Below are 13270 nucleotides of genomic sequence, written 5' to 3'. Positions count from 1 at the left end.
CCATCTTCTCTCCGTGGGGCCCCAAAAATCTCAGGCAACCAACTGGAGTATTTTCTCCCTGCTCTGAGTCTCTGCAATTCATGGTCTCTGCAAAGCTTCCAGCTACCTTTCCCCTCCTTCTAAGACTTTAGGGAGATATTGTCTATGGAAATTCAACTCATGACTTTTCTCACAGAGACAGGATGTGACAGAGACTTCCTCGTTTTGTTCTCTCTATCTTTTTATATAGCAAAGAGAAGAGCAAGCAGCATGTATATTAAGGTAGAAGGTGGGTGGGTGGGTAATTCTGTCACAGATGAGTTGGTCCCCTGAACTTAGCTACCAGCTCATGTCCAGGGGACCTTAGTATCTGAGACCAAGACATTTTACTACAGTCATGTCTTTTGCAGGGCGCTAAGATCACCAGGAATCATCTGCCATTTCAGACCCCTTGCTGCTTCCTGCCAGGTATGTGGCTCATTCTCAACAGCTATCTAAACCCCCACCTTCCAGAAATGGAAAGAAGAAAATGATGGCTTTGAAGAGAGGACAAGATGAGTTGACACCATCTTATAGACTGAACCTGGCTGCAGGATGGGTTGTTTCAAGTGTGGCTAAGAGGAGATATTCATTCAGGCAGGTCCACCTGAGGAGGTAGGATTCTGATGGTCTCCATTCCCTCCTCCAGCCTCCCTAAGGTCCTTTCTTGGGGCAGTTCATCTACCTTGGAGACAAGGGGTGGAAATCTTGTGGTTCAATTGAAATCAAACCAGAGTAAGCCAGTGAGCATTAATTGACAGCTTGTGGAGGGGAAAACATTGCAGTGGGTACTGGAGGGGGAGAGGGTGAGAGAGTACTCTACCCCTCAAGGTGTACAGACTGAGATGCAGGAATGGGAGAAGGACAAACACACTGCTGTTACACAGCCCAAGCTCATGGGAGTGGTAAAAGTAAAAAATAATCTTTAAAGAGATACTTAAGAGCTGAGGGAATGCAAACTAAGAGAACATCAAGTATTGTTTAGGAATTGGAGATGCAGAAAGAGACTGGAATGGGGTTTGGGTGAGGCCAGGGAGAAAATGAGAAGAAAAGAAGGAAGGGGAGAAATGGGCTGCCTCCCTGGGTGGAGGGTGGTGGCATTTCTTTATCTTCAGTGTGTGCAACCCTTACTCCTCCAAGTGTATTCAGGAGACACCCCAGAAGATCCAGGAGAATATAGAGAATATGCCCCACCTGCAAAGATTAGCTCCAGACCAAGACTCTTTCTGGCTGTCTTTCTCTTTCCTGGGTCCTCAATCTTCCTCCGATATCCTATGTCTCCAGACTCTGTCCCCAGCAAAACCTCCTCACCAGAAATAGTCTGCAATCTATACTGTGGTGTGAATAGCTGAGATCCGAAAGTGTCTCCCCTCACAGGGTACTTGCACTCCTGTGAGGATTAGAGCCTTTAAGCTGGACAGTGAGTTCAGAAAGGGCGAACTTCAGGCAGGAGGTGGAAGAAGTGGGGCCCTTTAGGGCACTAAGTGGCATTCAGCTCCTCTGAAGTCCGTTCAGGAAATCACCAGTCTTCCTCCAATTTAAGGCTTTTCAATGCCTTGTGCATTGGGAACAAAGTGATCACAGGGCATGTCCCTCCTGTCCAAGAAGATGCTTTTGGCAAGGTCTGAGGAAGACTCCAGTTTTGAGTTGTTTTATGAGTAGTGGGAGATTTGGGGTTTTATTCGTTAGTTGCTTGGTTGCTCATGCTTGGTTGCTTGGTCTTGTGGCTGACACCTGGGGACTCAGTCTGCTTCCTCACTGCATGTGAGATGCTGTGAGTGCTGTAGTCAGGTTGTCCCTAACAGGAGCCATGTTCCGGGGCACAGGAAAACTGAGGGTGCATCCAGCCCTGGCAAACAACACAGCTGGTGAGGAATCTGCATCCAGACAAGTGAGGGCTTGTCTCCCCCCAATTCTACCACCTCCTAGCTGTGTGTGAAGGCAAATTGCCTAAACTTCCTGTGCTTCAGTTAACTTGTCTTTGACTCAGACTTATTAGTGATAATAATAATAATAATAATAAATACTCCTTGTGTAGGTAAGTGCTTGGTAGATAGTAAGTGTTCAGTTCATATTAGTTTTTATTATGGTGCACATGTATGTGTGTGTGTGTGTGTGTGTGTGTGTGTATGACCTCCTTCTCCTGTAGCCTTAGTGATGGAATTCACATGGGTATATCACAACAGAGAACTGTGGTCACATTAATCATTCCTGGGCCTGGAACACTGACTGCCCCCCAAGAAGTAGGGAAAGCAAGGCATGTGCTCTTCTTCTGAGGCCCACCTGCCCATAACTATGAGCCTAATGCTCTGTCTCTGTGTGGTAGGAGAACCAGAGTTACCACCTGACACAAGTCTTGACTGATTCCTCAAAATCTGACTCATCTAATTGGATCCATAAATAGTCTATGAACCCCTCATGTTTTGCAAAGTACTAGCTGGTGCTGATATACCCTCATTGCTTTGCCTTCATGGGGTTCTATCTTGAGAGTCCAGGAAACACTGAGCCATAAAGTACAAGAGAAGGGAACAGGGAGAGGGAGAGAAAATGTAAAGCCAGGGTGATCTTCCTCTTCTGGAATCCTTTGCTGCCAGTTTATTGTCATCACCAAAAGGGGAAGAGGCTGGACTGTCTGGCAAGATCCTGGACCTCAGCCCACAGCCCCCATTTATGCTGGCTATTCTATAACTAGTGATTCCAATAGCTACTGGCCATGAAAATAGTCCAGCCCTCTCTGGGGGATCTAACATTCCCTGCTGAAGGGTCCCTTTTGAAGCATTAATGGAGCTGTTCCAACTTGCCCTTCTGCCTGCCCACCTGCATGTGAGCTCCAGGAGGAGAGGGCTTCACAGGCCATTGCCCACTCACTGTTGTATTCCCATTGGTTGGGTCCTTCCAGTTCAGGGATTTCCCTCTCCCCCCAACTTACACACACCATTAACTTGCTTATATACCTCCTCTGACCACTCCTCTGCTATAGGATCCAGCAGCTTTTAAAGTCTTTACACCCTGATGATGCTATTGCTGTGTGGGTAGTGTTTTGCAGCCACAGGACACCAAGAACATGTTTTCAGGAGAAGGAGAATAAAGCAAAGGGGTGGGGTGGCAGAAAAAGGAGAAGGGGAGACTGGGGGACTGAAGAAAGCTTCCTTCCCCTTGCGGGTATTATGATGGAGTGAAAGGAGAAGGGTTCAGTCTCTAAAAGAAGATGGAGAACAAGAAGTTTGGAAAGTGGAGGCAGAGACAGAGGAGGTGCTGGCTTTTATTTATTAAAGAGCATCTAGCCCTCCCATGGAAGGCTTAATGACCCCTGAGTCAGCATTGGTTTCTTCCATTGTTCAGGCAAAGAAATCAAGGTTCAGCCAGCTATAGAACCTGCCTAAAGTCCCACCACTAAACTGAGGAGAGATGTGGAAAGGCTTGTATGTCTCCCAAGATGTATGGGCTGCCCACACTCACTGGCTATCAGACTGTGAAATGTTACCACAGGTCCCATGGGAGTTTCAGGACTGAAAGGGGACATCCCTTGCCTATGCTAGGGCTGAGTCTATTGGACCCCTAATGGGGGTGTGGCTATATGGGATGACTCCATTAATGTGGCCTAGAAGACACATCTTTCAGGGACAGAGACAGTCACCAGCTGACCTCATGGAGGCTTCACTTGAGGTTTTAGGACTGGAGGAAGGTGTCTCAGCTGTGGTTGGAGCTGGCAGGCTGCTGTCAGGCATGCATCCCACTTCTGAACAATCAGAACTCTGTTTGTTCCTCTGTTTGTGGACCTGATGTTCTAGGCCAAAGGGAAGTAGGGCGGGGAGAATGAAAATGCCTCTGAGAGTCCTTATAGATTTCCTTTTGTTTGGGGAAAGTCACTCAGTCCCAGCTGAGCTCACACACAATGTGTGGCTCTATTCCTGACTCTAAACAATGAAAACCTGAGAAGCTGCTTCCTCTGGGACCCTTTGGCCTTGCCTCCTTGCAGCTCCATGAATCCAAGGACGGCCAGGAACACCACTAGCAGTGATACCTGGTAAAATTAGAAACAGCTCTCACATCCGACTATGGTTTAAAAGAAGCCAAGAACTGGGATTAATAAGAACTATTATAAAAAATAATTATAAAAAATAATTGAGGCAGCAACAGACCTCAGGCCTGCTGGGCTGTGTTCCAGCTCCTCTGCATCCATTCCAGCATCTCTTTGTTTCTCTCCAGGTGGCCCCCACTGCCAAGAAGAAATGGTGGATTTCCCAGTCTTGCCAGACTTCTCCCAGCAAGTACCTCTGACCAACAATCTCTTCTTATTCACACATCTCCTTCTTCTTCTTTGGCCTGGAGAGATTAACTCAGGTAGTGTGTCAAACTTGCAGCCCAGCCAGCCAGGCCATGCGCACCTCCACTTCTGCCCACCCCTCCTGCCAGGTGCTTCCAGAGCTGAAATCCATACCCTACCAGGCCATGCCAAGTGCTCCACTCCCAAATATAAGCCATAGCTTTTGAAGGGCAGGAAGGCCCTCAGGCTTAACAGCTTTCATGAAAGAAGCAGGCAACAGAGATGATACACTAATTATGCAAACATAATTCTCGAATTCCCTGAGCTGGAAACCAGGGATACCAAAATGATGAGGCACATCCCAGGTCCTTAAGAAGGTCAAGGGAGGGGGACAGATGTGACATAAAATCTGTTCAGGGATGTGAACAAGGCTGCAAGAGAAACATACCCAAAGATTTGTGAGCACAGGTAAGAGACAAACCTGTCTTTTCCAAAAAGCCAAGAAGAACCCTAGAGAGAAGGTACTGTTTGAGTGGACCCTTTAAGGACATATATTTTTCAAGAAGATGACAGATGGAGTGTTAACTGAGGCAGGTCATGCCCCAAGGGGAGGGCCAGGCATCAGGTGTGGGTGAAGAGACAACTTGAGAGAATCTGAAAAGGGAAGCTAGTAGGAAGTGTGTTAGGGCTATTCCCAGAGGGCAGGAAGGAGTCTCAAATGGGACGAACAAAAAAAATCACCACTATATTCTATGAGCAAAGTGAAGGATGGGAAGGATCCATGAAAGGAGAGCTTTGGGATTGGGTTTTAGCTGAGCTTCAAAGGAAGAAAAAGAGGTATGAGAAAAGGTGAAGCCAGAAAGAAGAGTGAGGGCATGCTGAGTGGCAGGAAACAATATGCAAAGGGACTGCTACAGGAATGGCAATTCTCATGGAAATTTCAAAAAACAGGGAGTAAAAGAACCACATGGAGACACCATTTACGAGGGTGATCAAATAAAAAAATTCTAATAAATAAAAATCTTGAAGGCAAGATTTGGCCTTTAGATAGGAAAATCCATGAAGCAAGGAGCCCCCCATAGATTATTTTAATACCTTTGTTATTAGAGAAGCTGTACATGTGCATTATAAAAAATTAGAAAATCAGAGAAGGAAAAAATAAGAAAACATCTATTCCCATCATGCAGAAATTATCACCATCAACCATTTGGTATATCTCATTTCAGGCCTTTTTTTTCCTGCACATGTTTTTATGCAAACGTCACTTTTTAATCAAATAAAAGAGTAGTGTACATATGGTTCTGAAACTTGCCTCTTTTTTTTTTTTTTTGGTCAAAGATTTCTTTTCATGTAATGTCCTGGCTATATTTACATAACTGTCCCCAAAACAACATTTGCAATGGGTTGGTTCAAACAAATTACCACTCCAGCACCACACATTGTATCTGGTTGTAATATCCCTTGTGTATATTTTAACTTGACTTATTTGTGACAATTATCTCTTCAAGAAGCCAAGACCATTGTTCTGTAAAGTGTCTTACTTTTGTCATTTGAGTTTTTTACTATAGATTCCTGAGCTGCAAAGGAATGTGATAAAAATTTATCTTTGATGAGAACTGATTTGGGCTGTTTTTCTGGCTTCTCATCCTAGAGGAGGTCAGTGTGGTAGGCCCTGGGGAATCCATCCTGGCACTTGTGGGGGAAGAAGTGGAGTTCTCATGCCACTTGTCACCATACCTGGATGCTGAGGATATGGAGATCCGCTGGTTCCGGAGTCGGACCTCTGAAGTGGTCCACCTGTACCAGGGGCGGCAGGAGCTCTACAGCCAGCAGATGGTGCAGTTCCAGAACAGGACCAAACTCCTCAAAGATGATATCATGGATGGTAGTGTGAACCTGCAACTCCTTGGCATCATTCCTGCTGATGAGGGCCTGTATGGGTGCCGTTTCCTCTCCAGCAACTTCTCTAGGGAAGCAGTCTGGGAGCTGGAGGTAGCAGGTATGTGACCTAGCCAAGCCCCAGTAGGAGAGACAGAGAAAGGGGTCCATTTGGACAGATTTGCTTTGCTCAAGAGTAGACAGAGAAACATGGAGAAAGGGAAAATATATCTAATTAAAAAAAACTATTAAAAAGAAAGATTCATTAGTAAATGAACAAAATAAATGTTCACAAAAAATATATACAAATGGCCCTTAAACATATAAAAAGATGATCACCTTTACTCATCATGAAAGAAAGGTAAATTAAAGCTACCCTGATGCGCAATATTTTACCTCAGAGATTGGCAAAAATTCAACAGTTTGACCATACAGGGGAAGCAGGCTTTCTGCTCTGTACCCTGATGATGAAGTTGAAAGCAAAACTCCAGTGCAGGGGGATTTGGCAATAGTTAACAGGATAGCTTGCACATCTACCGTTTAAACTGCAACCCCATCTCTAGGAGTTTACCCTGAAGATACACCTCCTACAACTCCAATATGAAAAAGGCATACATATAAATTTAATCTTTGTAACATCATTTGTAATTGTACAACAGTGGAAACTACCTTAGTATCTAAGCGTAGGTGTTGACTATGTCACACATTGGAATGATCCACAGTATGCAGCTGAAAAAATGAGGAGGAGCTCTATGAACTGATGTGGAGTGACTTCTAGGTTGTTGGCAAGAGAAAAAAACAGGTGCAAAAGAGTTCTATAGCACTCTTTTTTGTGGGAGGAAAAATAAACTTTTGTGGGAGGAAAAATAAACATTGCACAAAAGGAACACAGGAAGGATACACTAGGAACTAATGAAACTGGTTACCTGAGAGGGGGGAAGGTGCAATGGATGGAAAGGATGGAGAAAGGTTTGGGGCTTTCCTGGTACACATTTTTTTTACAGTATGGCTCTTTAAATATGTTAATGTATTTTTATTTTTTTAATACGAAATTTATTGTCAAATTGGTTTCCATACAACACCCAGTGCTCATCCCAACAGGTCCCCTCCTCAATGCCCATCACCCATCCTCCCCTCCATCCCACCCCCCCATCAACCCTCAGTTTATTTTCAGTTTTTAAGAGTCTTTTATGGTTTGGCTCCCTCTCTCTCCAACTTTTTTTTCCCCTTCCCCTCCCCCATGGTCTTCTGTTAAGTTTCTCAGGATCCACATAACAGTGAAAATATATGTTGTCTGTCTTTCTCTGTATGACTTATTTCACTTAGCATAACATTCTCCAGTTCCATACATGTTGCTACAAAAGGCCATATTTCATTCTTTCTCATTGCCAAGTAGTATTCCATTGTATATATAAACCACAATTTCTTTATCCATTCATCAGTTGATGGACATTTAGGCTCTTTCCATAATTTGGCTATTGTTGAAAGTGCTGCTATAAACATTGGGGTACAAGTGCCCCTGTGCATCAGCACTCCTGTATCCCTTGGGTAAATTCCTAGCAGTGTTTTTTCTGGTTAATAGGGTAGATCTGTTTTTAATTTTTTGAGGAACCTCCACACTGTTTTCCAAAGTGGCTGCACCAGTTTGCATTCCCACCAATAGTGCAAGAGGGTTCCTGTTTCTCCACATCCTCTCCAGCATCTATAGTCTCCTGATTTGTTCATTTTAGCCATTCTGACTGGCATGAGGTGGTATCTCAGTGTGGTTTTGATTTGTGTTTCCCTGATGAGGAGCGATGTTGAGCATCTTTTCATGTGTCTGTTGGCCACCTGGATGTCTTCTTTAGAGAAGTGTCTATTCATGTTTTCTGCCCATTTCTTCACTGGATTATTTGTTTTTTGGGTGTGGAGTTTGGTGAGTTCTTTATAGATTTTGGATACTAACCATTTTTCCGATATGTGATTCGCAAATATCTTTTCCCATTCTGTCGGTTGCCTTTTAGTTTTGTTGATTGTTTCCTTTGCAGTGCAGAACCTTTTTATCTTCATGAGGTCCCAATAGTTCATTTTTGCTTTTAATTCCCTTGCCTTTGGAGATGTGTCGAGTAAGAAGTTGTGGCGGCTGAGGTCAGAGAGGTTTTTTCCTGCTTCCTCCTCTAGGGTTTTGATGGTTTCCTGTGTCACATTCAGGTCCTTTTTCCATTTTGAGTTTATTTTTGTGAATGGTGTAAGAAAGTGGTCTAGTTTCATTCTCTGCATGTTGCTAAACATATTAATGTTTTGCATATTCAAAATATAAAGTTAGCTCCTCAGGATGGAGAAATAAAGGAGTGCATGTGACACAGGCACTTGAATGCTGGTGGGATTCAAGAGAGACAGAGGACAATATATTGAAATTTGGGGTGGGATTTTTCTTTACTTCAAGGGACTGTCCCTTATGTAATATGACTAAATTCCAGCAGCTCTTCTTGGCCAAATAGCCCCCCATAATATTTCCAAATGTCCTTCATGGGTACTACTGTTCCCATGTCCCACATGCCACCACAAATTTAAAATATCATTTATGGGCACCTGGGTGGCTAAGTAGGTTAATAATCCAACTCTTGATTTCGGCTCAGGTCATGATATCATGGTTTGTGGGATCGAGCCCCATGTGGGGCTCTACACTGACAACATGAAACCTATTTGGAATTCTCTCCCTCTCTGTCTGCCCCTCCCCAACTTGCACATGCAGATACTCTGTCTCTCAAAATAAATAAATAAATAAACTTAAAAATAAACTGTAATTTACATTCCACAGGTGGGGGCTGTGAGCCCACATGTGTGTTAAGAGCAGTCACAGTCATGATTCCTTATAATGACTGCAGATGGTGAGTGGTGGCATGAACATCATGTACAACTTCTGGGAAGGAGCCTGATCTTTCCCACTCTTCTTGCTTTTCCCAGGGATGGGCTCAGACCCTCACATCTCCCTTGAGGGCTTCAAGGAGGGAGGCATTCAGCTGAAGTGCAGTTCCAGTGGCTGGTACCCCAAGCCCCAGGCTCAGTGGAAAGATCATAAAGGACAGTGCCTGCCTCCAAAGATGGAAGCCATAGTCCAGGATGCCCAGGGCCTGTTCAATCTGGAGACATCTGTGATTGTTCAAGGGGGTGCCCACAGTAATGTGTCCTGCTCCATCCAGAACTCTCTCCTGATACAGAAGAAAGAGTTCACCATCCAGATAGCAGGTCAGTTGGTGCCAACTAACCCTCATCTTCTTACTCATCATGTTCTCCCTGTACATTGTTCCAAAGGCCATCTAAAAGGGCACAGTGGTACTGGGGCCTGGCTGTCTATGGGGTGGGCTGGTCTTGACACCTGAAAAGTTAGTGATTTGGATATCAGGAACCTACTAAGAGTACAACAGCTACCACTCACCCAAACAGTATGCAGGGGAGGCCCCAGGGAACCAACTTATGCACTAAAGTCCATGCCCTAAAATCCAGAAACTATTAATTAGAGGTCATCATGAGATCCCATGTGTTCCTAATTTCATCCCTTAAATGATATTTATTGAGAGCCCTCAATAAATATCGAACTCTTGCACTCAGGTTCACATTCCTGTGGAGAAAATACAAATAAAAGAGTGAATTATATTGTAAGGTTAGAGGATGTTAGGTGCTAAAAAAAAAGTATTTTAGGTGCTGTACAGAAAATGAAGCAGGGAAGTGTGCTAGGGCGTGGTAGGGTGTGTATGTGGATTTAAAAGTGGTAGGTCAGGGAAGAAGATGGTTAGGCAATGAGCTGAAGGGTGAGGCCATTATCTAGGGCCAAAATTTTATTATAAGGCACACACTGAAGGTTTTAATTTTCATGACCAATTGTTTTAAGTCTTGAGGATAAACCTAACCTATGGAGCATTTTTCATTGGTATAAATAAAGTTATATTACAGTTGACCTTAAACAATTCAGTGGGTTAAGAGTGCTGACCACTTTTGACTCCCCAAAACTTAACTATTAATAATCTACTGTTGACTGGCAGCCTTACTTATAACACAAATAGGAGCTTAACATACATTTTGTATGTTATATGTATTATATGCTGTATTCTGACAATCAAGTAAGCTAGAAAAAAGAAAATGTTATTAAGAAACCCATAAGGAAGAGAGGAACTTGGGAAAATGACAGAGTTGGAAGACCCTGAACTCATCCCATCCCACATTTACAACTAAATATCATCCACATCCAAGTCAACAAACCAGAGAGTGATCTGAAGACTTGCAGAACAAACTCCACAATTAAATATAGAGAAGAAGCTGCAGCTGAAAGGTTAGGAAGGTCAAAAATGCAAAGGGAGGTTACCCACATAGAGAGGGCAGAGAAACAAGTCCTCACACCAGGGATTTCACATGGGGAAGACTATTCCCCATAATGTTTGCCATTAAAAACTGGAGAGGCTGAATTCTGTGAGTTTGTAAAAACAGTGGGATTTGCAGCCTGGAGCTTTAAAAGTCAGCTGATTTGGCATTGGGTGAGCTGGAAGTGTGACAGCTGGGTCACTTAAAAAGACAGCAGCTTGCACACAGAGGCAACATAAAAAAAGGCAGTTGACACAAAGTTGGGGTAAACAGAGGTCAGACCTGTTCATAATGATTTCAGAGAGTGTTGGGGGAATTCTCCAAAAATGAGGGAGCTAGCAGGCACATTTTTCTCCACCACCTCCCAGCATAAACACAGAGCCATCTGTGGGAGGTGAGGCTGCACAGACACTTGTAGTCTTGACCCAGAGTTCAGGGCAAATTTTGTTAAAGCTGCACATGCATCCCACCCAGCTGACAGGTGCACAGCTCCACAGCCTACCCTGCCCAGCTGCAGTGCAGTGCCCAGCCCTGCACCACAAGCCACCATCATGGGCCATATTCAGTCACACTCAGCCATCATTGAATGCTGTGGCCAGCCTCATTTCCCTACCAGCCTGGTGAAAGCTCCCAGCTGTCACAGTGCTCCAGGGGATCTGGCATAGGAGAAGTGGTCCAATGCAAATATTGCTAACACCTCCACCACACTCGCAAGTGTCCATCACAGCTAGCATGCCTAGGTCCCACTAATGTCACAGACAGCAAGCATAGCCCACAACAAGAGAAGAGTGAGGGAAGACAACTACATTGAAAAGAAAACTGACTCAAACTCAACAGCAAGGCATAAGCAAAACACATAGGATGTTTTCCTGAAGTGCCTGTTCCTTGTAAACAGGGGACACTGTACTGCAGGGCACTCCAGGATCGATTCTTCATAAAGTAACTTTCAAAAGCAGAAAACATAGCTAACTTTCTTAACACAGAGAAACAGACACAGAGAGGCAGACAAAATGACAGAGAAAATTATCACAAAGAGATCTAAGTGAAACAGAAATAAGTAACATACCTGATAGATAAATTAAAGCAATAACCATAAGGATAATCACTGGACTTGAGAAAAGACTGAAGGACATTACTGATCAAGACGGGTCATGATCTCATAGTCTATGGGTTCAAACCCCACATTGGGCTCTGTGCTGACAGCTCAGAGCCTGAAGCCTGCTTCAGATTCTGTCTCTGTCTCTGTCTCTGTCTCTCTCTCTCTCTCTCTCTCTGCCCCTCCCCCGCTCATGCTCGTCTCTCTATCTCTCAAAAATAAACAAAAATTAAAAAACTTTTTTAGAAATAAAAAATAAATTTGCAAAAAATAGTGATAAAAAGTCTTAAAAGCACCAAGACAAAAGAAGTCAATAACTTACAAGGGAAAGCCCATAAGGTTAGCAGATTTTTAATAGAAACATTGCAAGCCAAAAGGGAATGATGATTATTCAAAGTGCTGAATGGGAAAAATCTGCAGCCAAGAATACACTATCTAGCAAGGCTATCATTAAGAATAGAAGGAAAGATAAAGAGTTTCCCAGACAAACAAAAACTTAAGGAGTTAATGACCTACTAAACCAGCCCTGGGAGACATATTAAAAGGGACTCTTTGTGTGGAAAGAAGAGATCAAAAATGACAGTATAAAGGTAGGAAACACAAAAGCAGTAAAAATGAATATTGCACACTAATGAAAATGATTATACAAAATCAACTTTTTTGAATATCATACATAGTATATTAATAAGGCTATAACTTTTTTAAAGTTTTTACTTTAATTCCAGTTAGTTAACATACAGTGTTATATTAGTTTCAAGTGTACAACATAGTGATTCAACAATTCCAAACATCACCCAGTGATGATGTACTTATCATGACAAGTGCGCTCCTTAATCCCCATCACCTATTTAACCATCCTTCACCCAACCTCCCCTCTGGTAACCATTAGTTTGTTCTCTATAGTTAAGAGTTTGTTTCTCTCTTCTTTTCCCTTTGTTCCTTTGTTTTGTTTTTTAATTTCCACACATGAGTGAAATCATATGGTATTTTTCTTTCTCTGACTAATTTATTTCACCTAGCGTAATAGTCTCTAGCTCCATCTATGTCTTTGCAAATAGCAAGATTTCATCCTTTTTATGGCAGAGTAATATTCCATTGTATATGTATACATGTTTTCTCTATCCATTCATCAGACAATGGACACTTGGGCTGCTTCCATATCTTGGCTATTGTTGATAATACTGCAATAAACATACGGGTGCATGTAATCCCTTTGAATTCTGTTTTTGTATCCTTGGGTAAATATCTAATTGTGAGTTGCTGGATCATAAGGTAGTTCTATTTTTAACTCTTGAGGAAACTCCATGCTGTGAAATAAGCCAGACACCAAGGGACAAATATTGTTTGATTCACTTACAGTGAGGTGACTAGAGTCATCAAATTCATTTAGAGATGGAAGGTAGAATAGGAGTTGCCAGAGACTGGGTTGGGGTGGCTGGTAAATGGGGAGTTAGTATTTAACGAGTAGAATTTCAGTTTGGGAATTTGAAAAGAGTTGTGGAGATGGATGATGATGATGATCCACAATAATGTGAAAGTAACTTAATGCCACTGAATTGTACTCTCAAAAATGGTTAAGATGGTAAATTTTATGTTATACATTTTACCACAATAAAAAAGAAAAGTGTATTTTTAAAAAGACCACTGAACTAAAATCATCACTTGAAAAATAA

General features: G+C 42.9%; 1 protein-coding gene across 1 annotated transcript in view; it reads left to right on the top strand.

The window, feature by feature from the left end:
- The first annotated feature begins 261 nt into the window (after nucleotides 1-261).
- The window catches only part of BTNL9 (butyrophilin like 9), a 29455-nt gene continuing 16446 nt past the window's right edge, over nucleotides 262-13270 (top strand). Inside the window, exons 1-4 of the mRNA XM_060636488.2 lie at nucleotides 262-447; nucleotides 4228-4362; nucleotides 5937-6284; nucleotides 9110-9391. Coding sequence (XP_060492471.2) covers nucleotides 4251-4362; nucleotides 5937-6284; nucleotides 9110-9391 — 742 coding nt within the window. The 5' untranslated portion in view covers nucleotides 262-447; nucleotides 4228-4250. The remainder of the gene's footprint in view (nucleotides 448-4227; nucleotides 4363-5936; nucleotides 6285-9109; nucleotides 9392-13270) is intronic.

This window comes from Panthera onca, chromosome A1 (assembly GCF_046562875.1).
Source record: "Panthera onca isolate mPanOnc1 chromosome A1, mPanOnc1 haplotype 2, whole genome shotgun sequence".
Taxonomy (NCBI): Eukaryota; Metazoa; Chordata; class Mammalia; order Carnivora; family Felidae; genus Panthera; species Panthera onca.
Note: the sequence above shows the minus strand (reverse complement) of the source record. Positions and strands in the feature narration are given on the sequence as shown.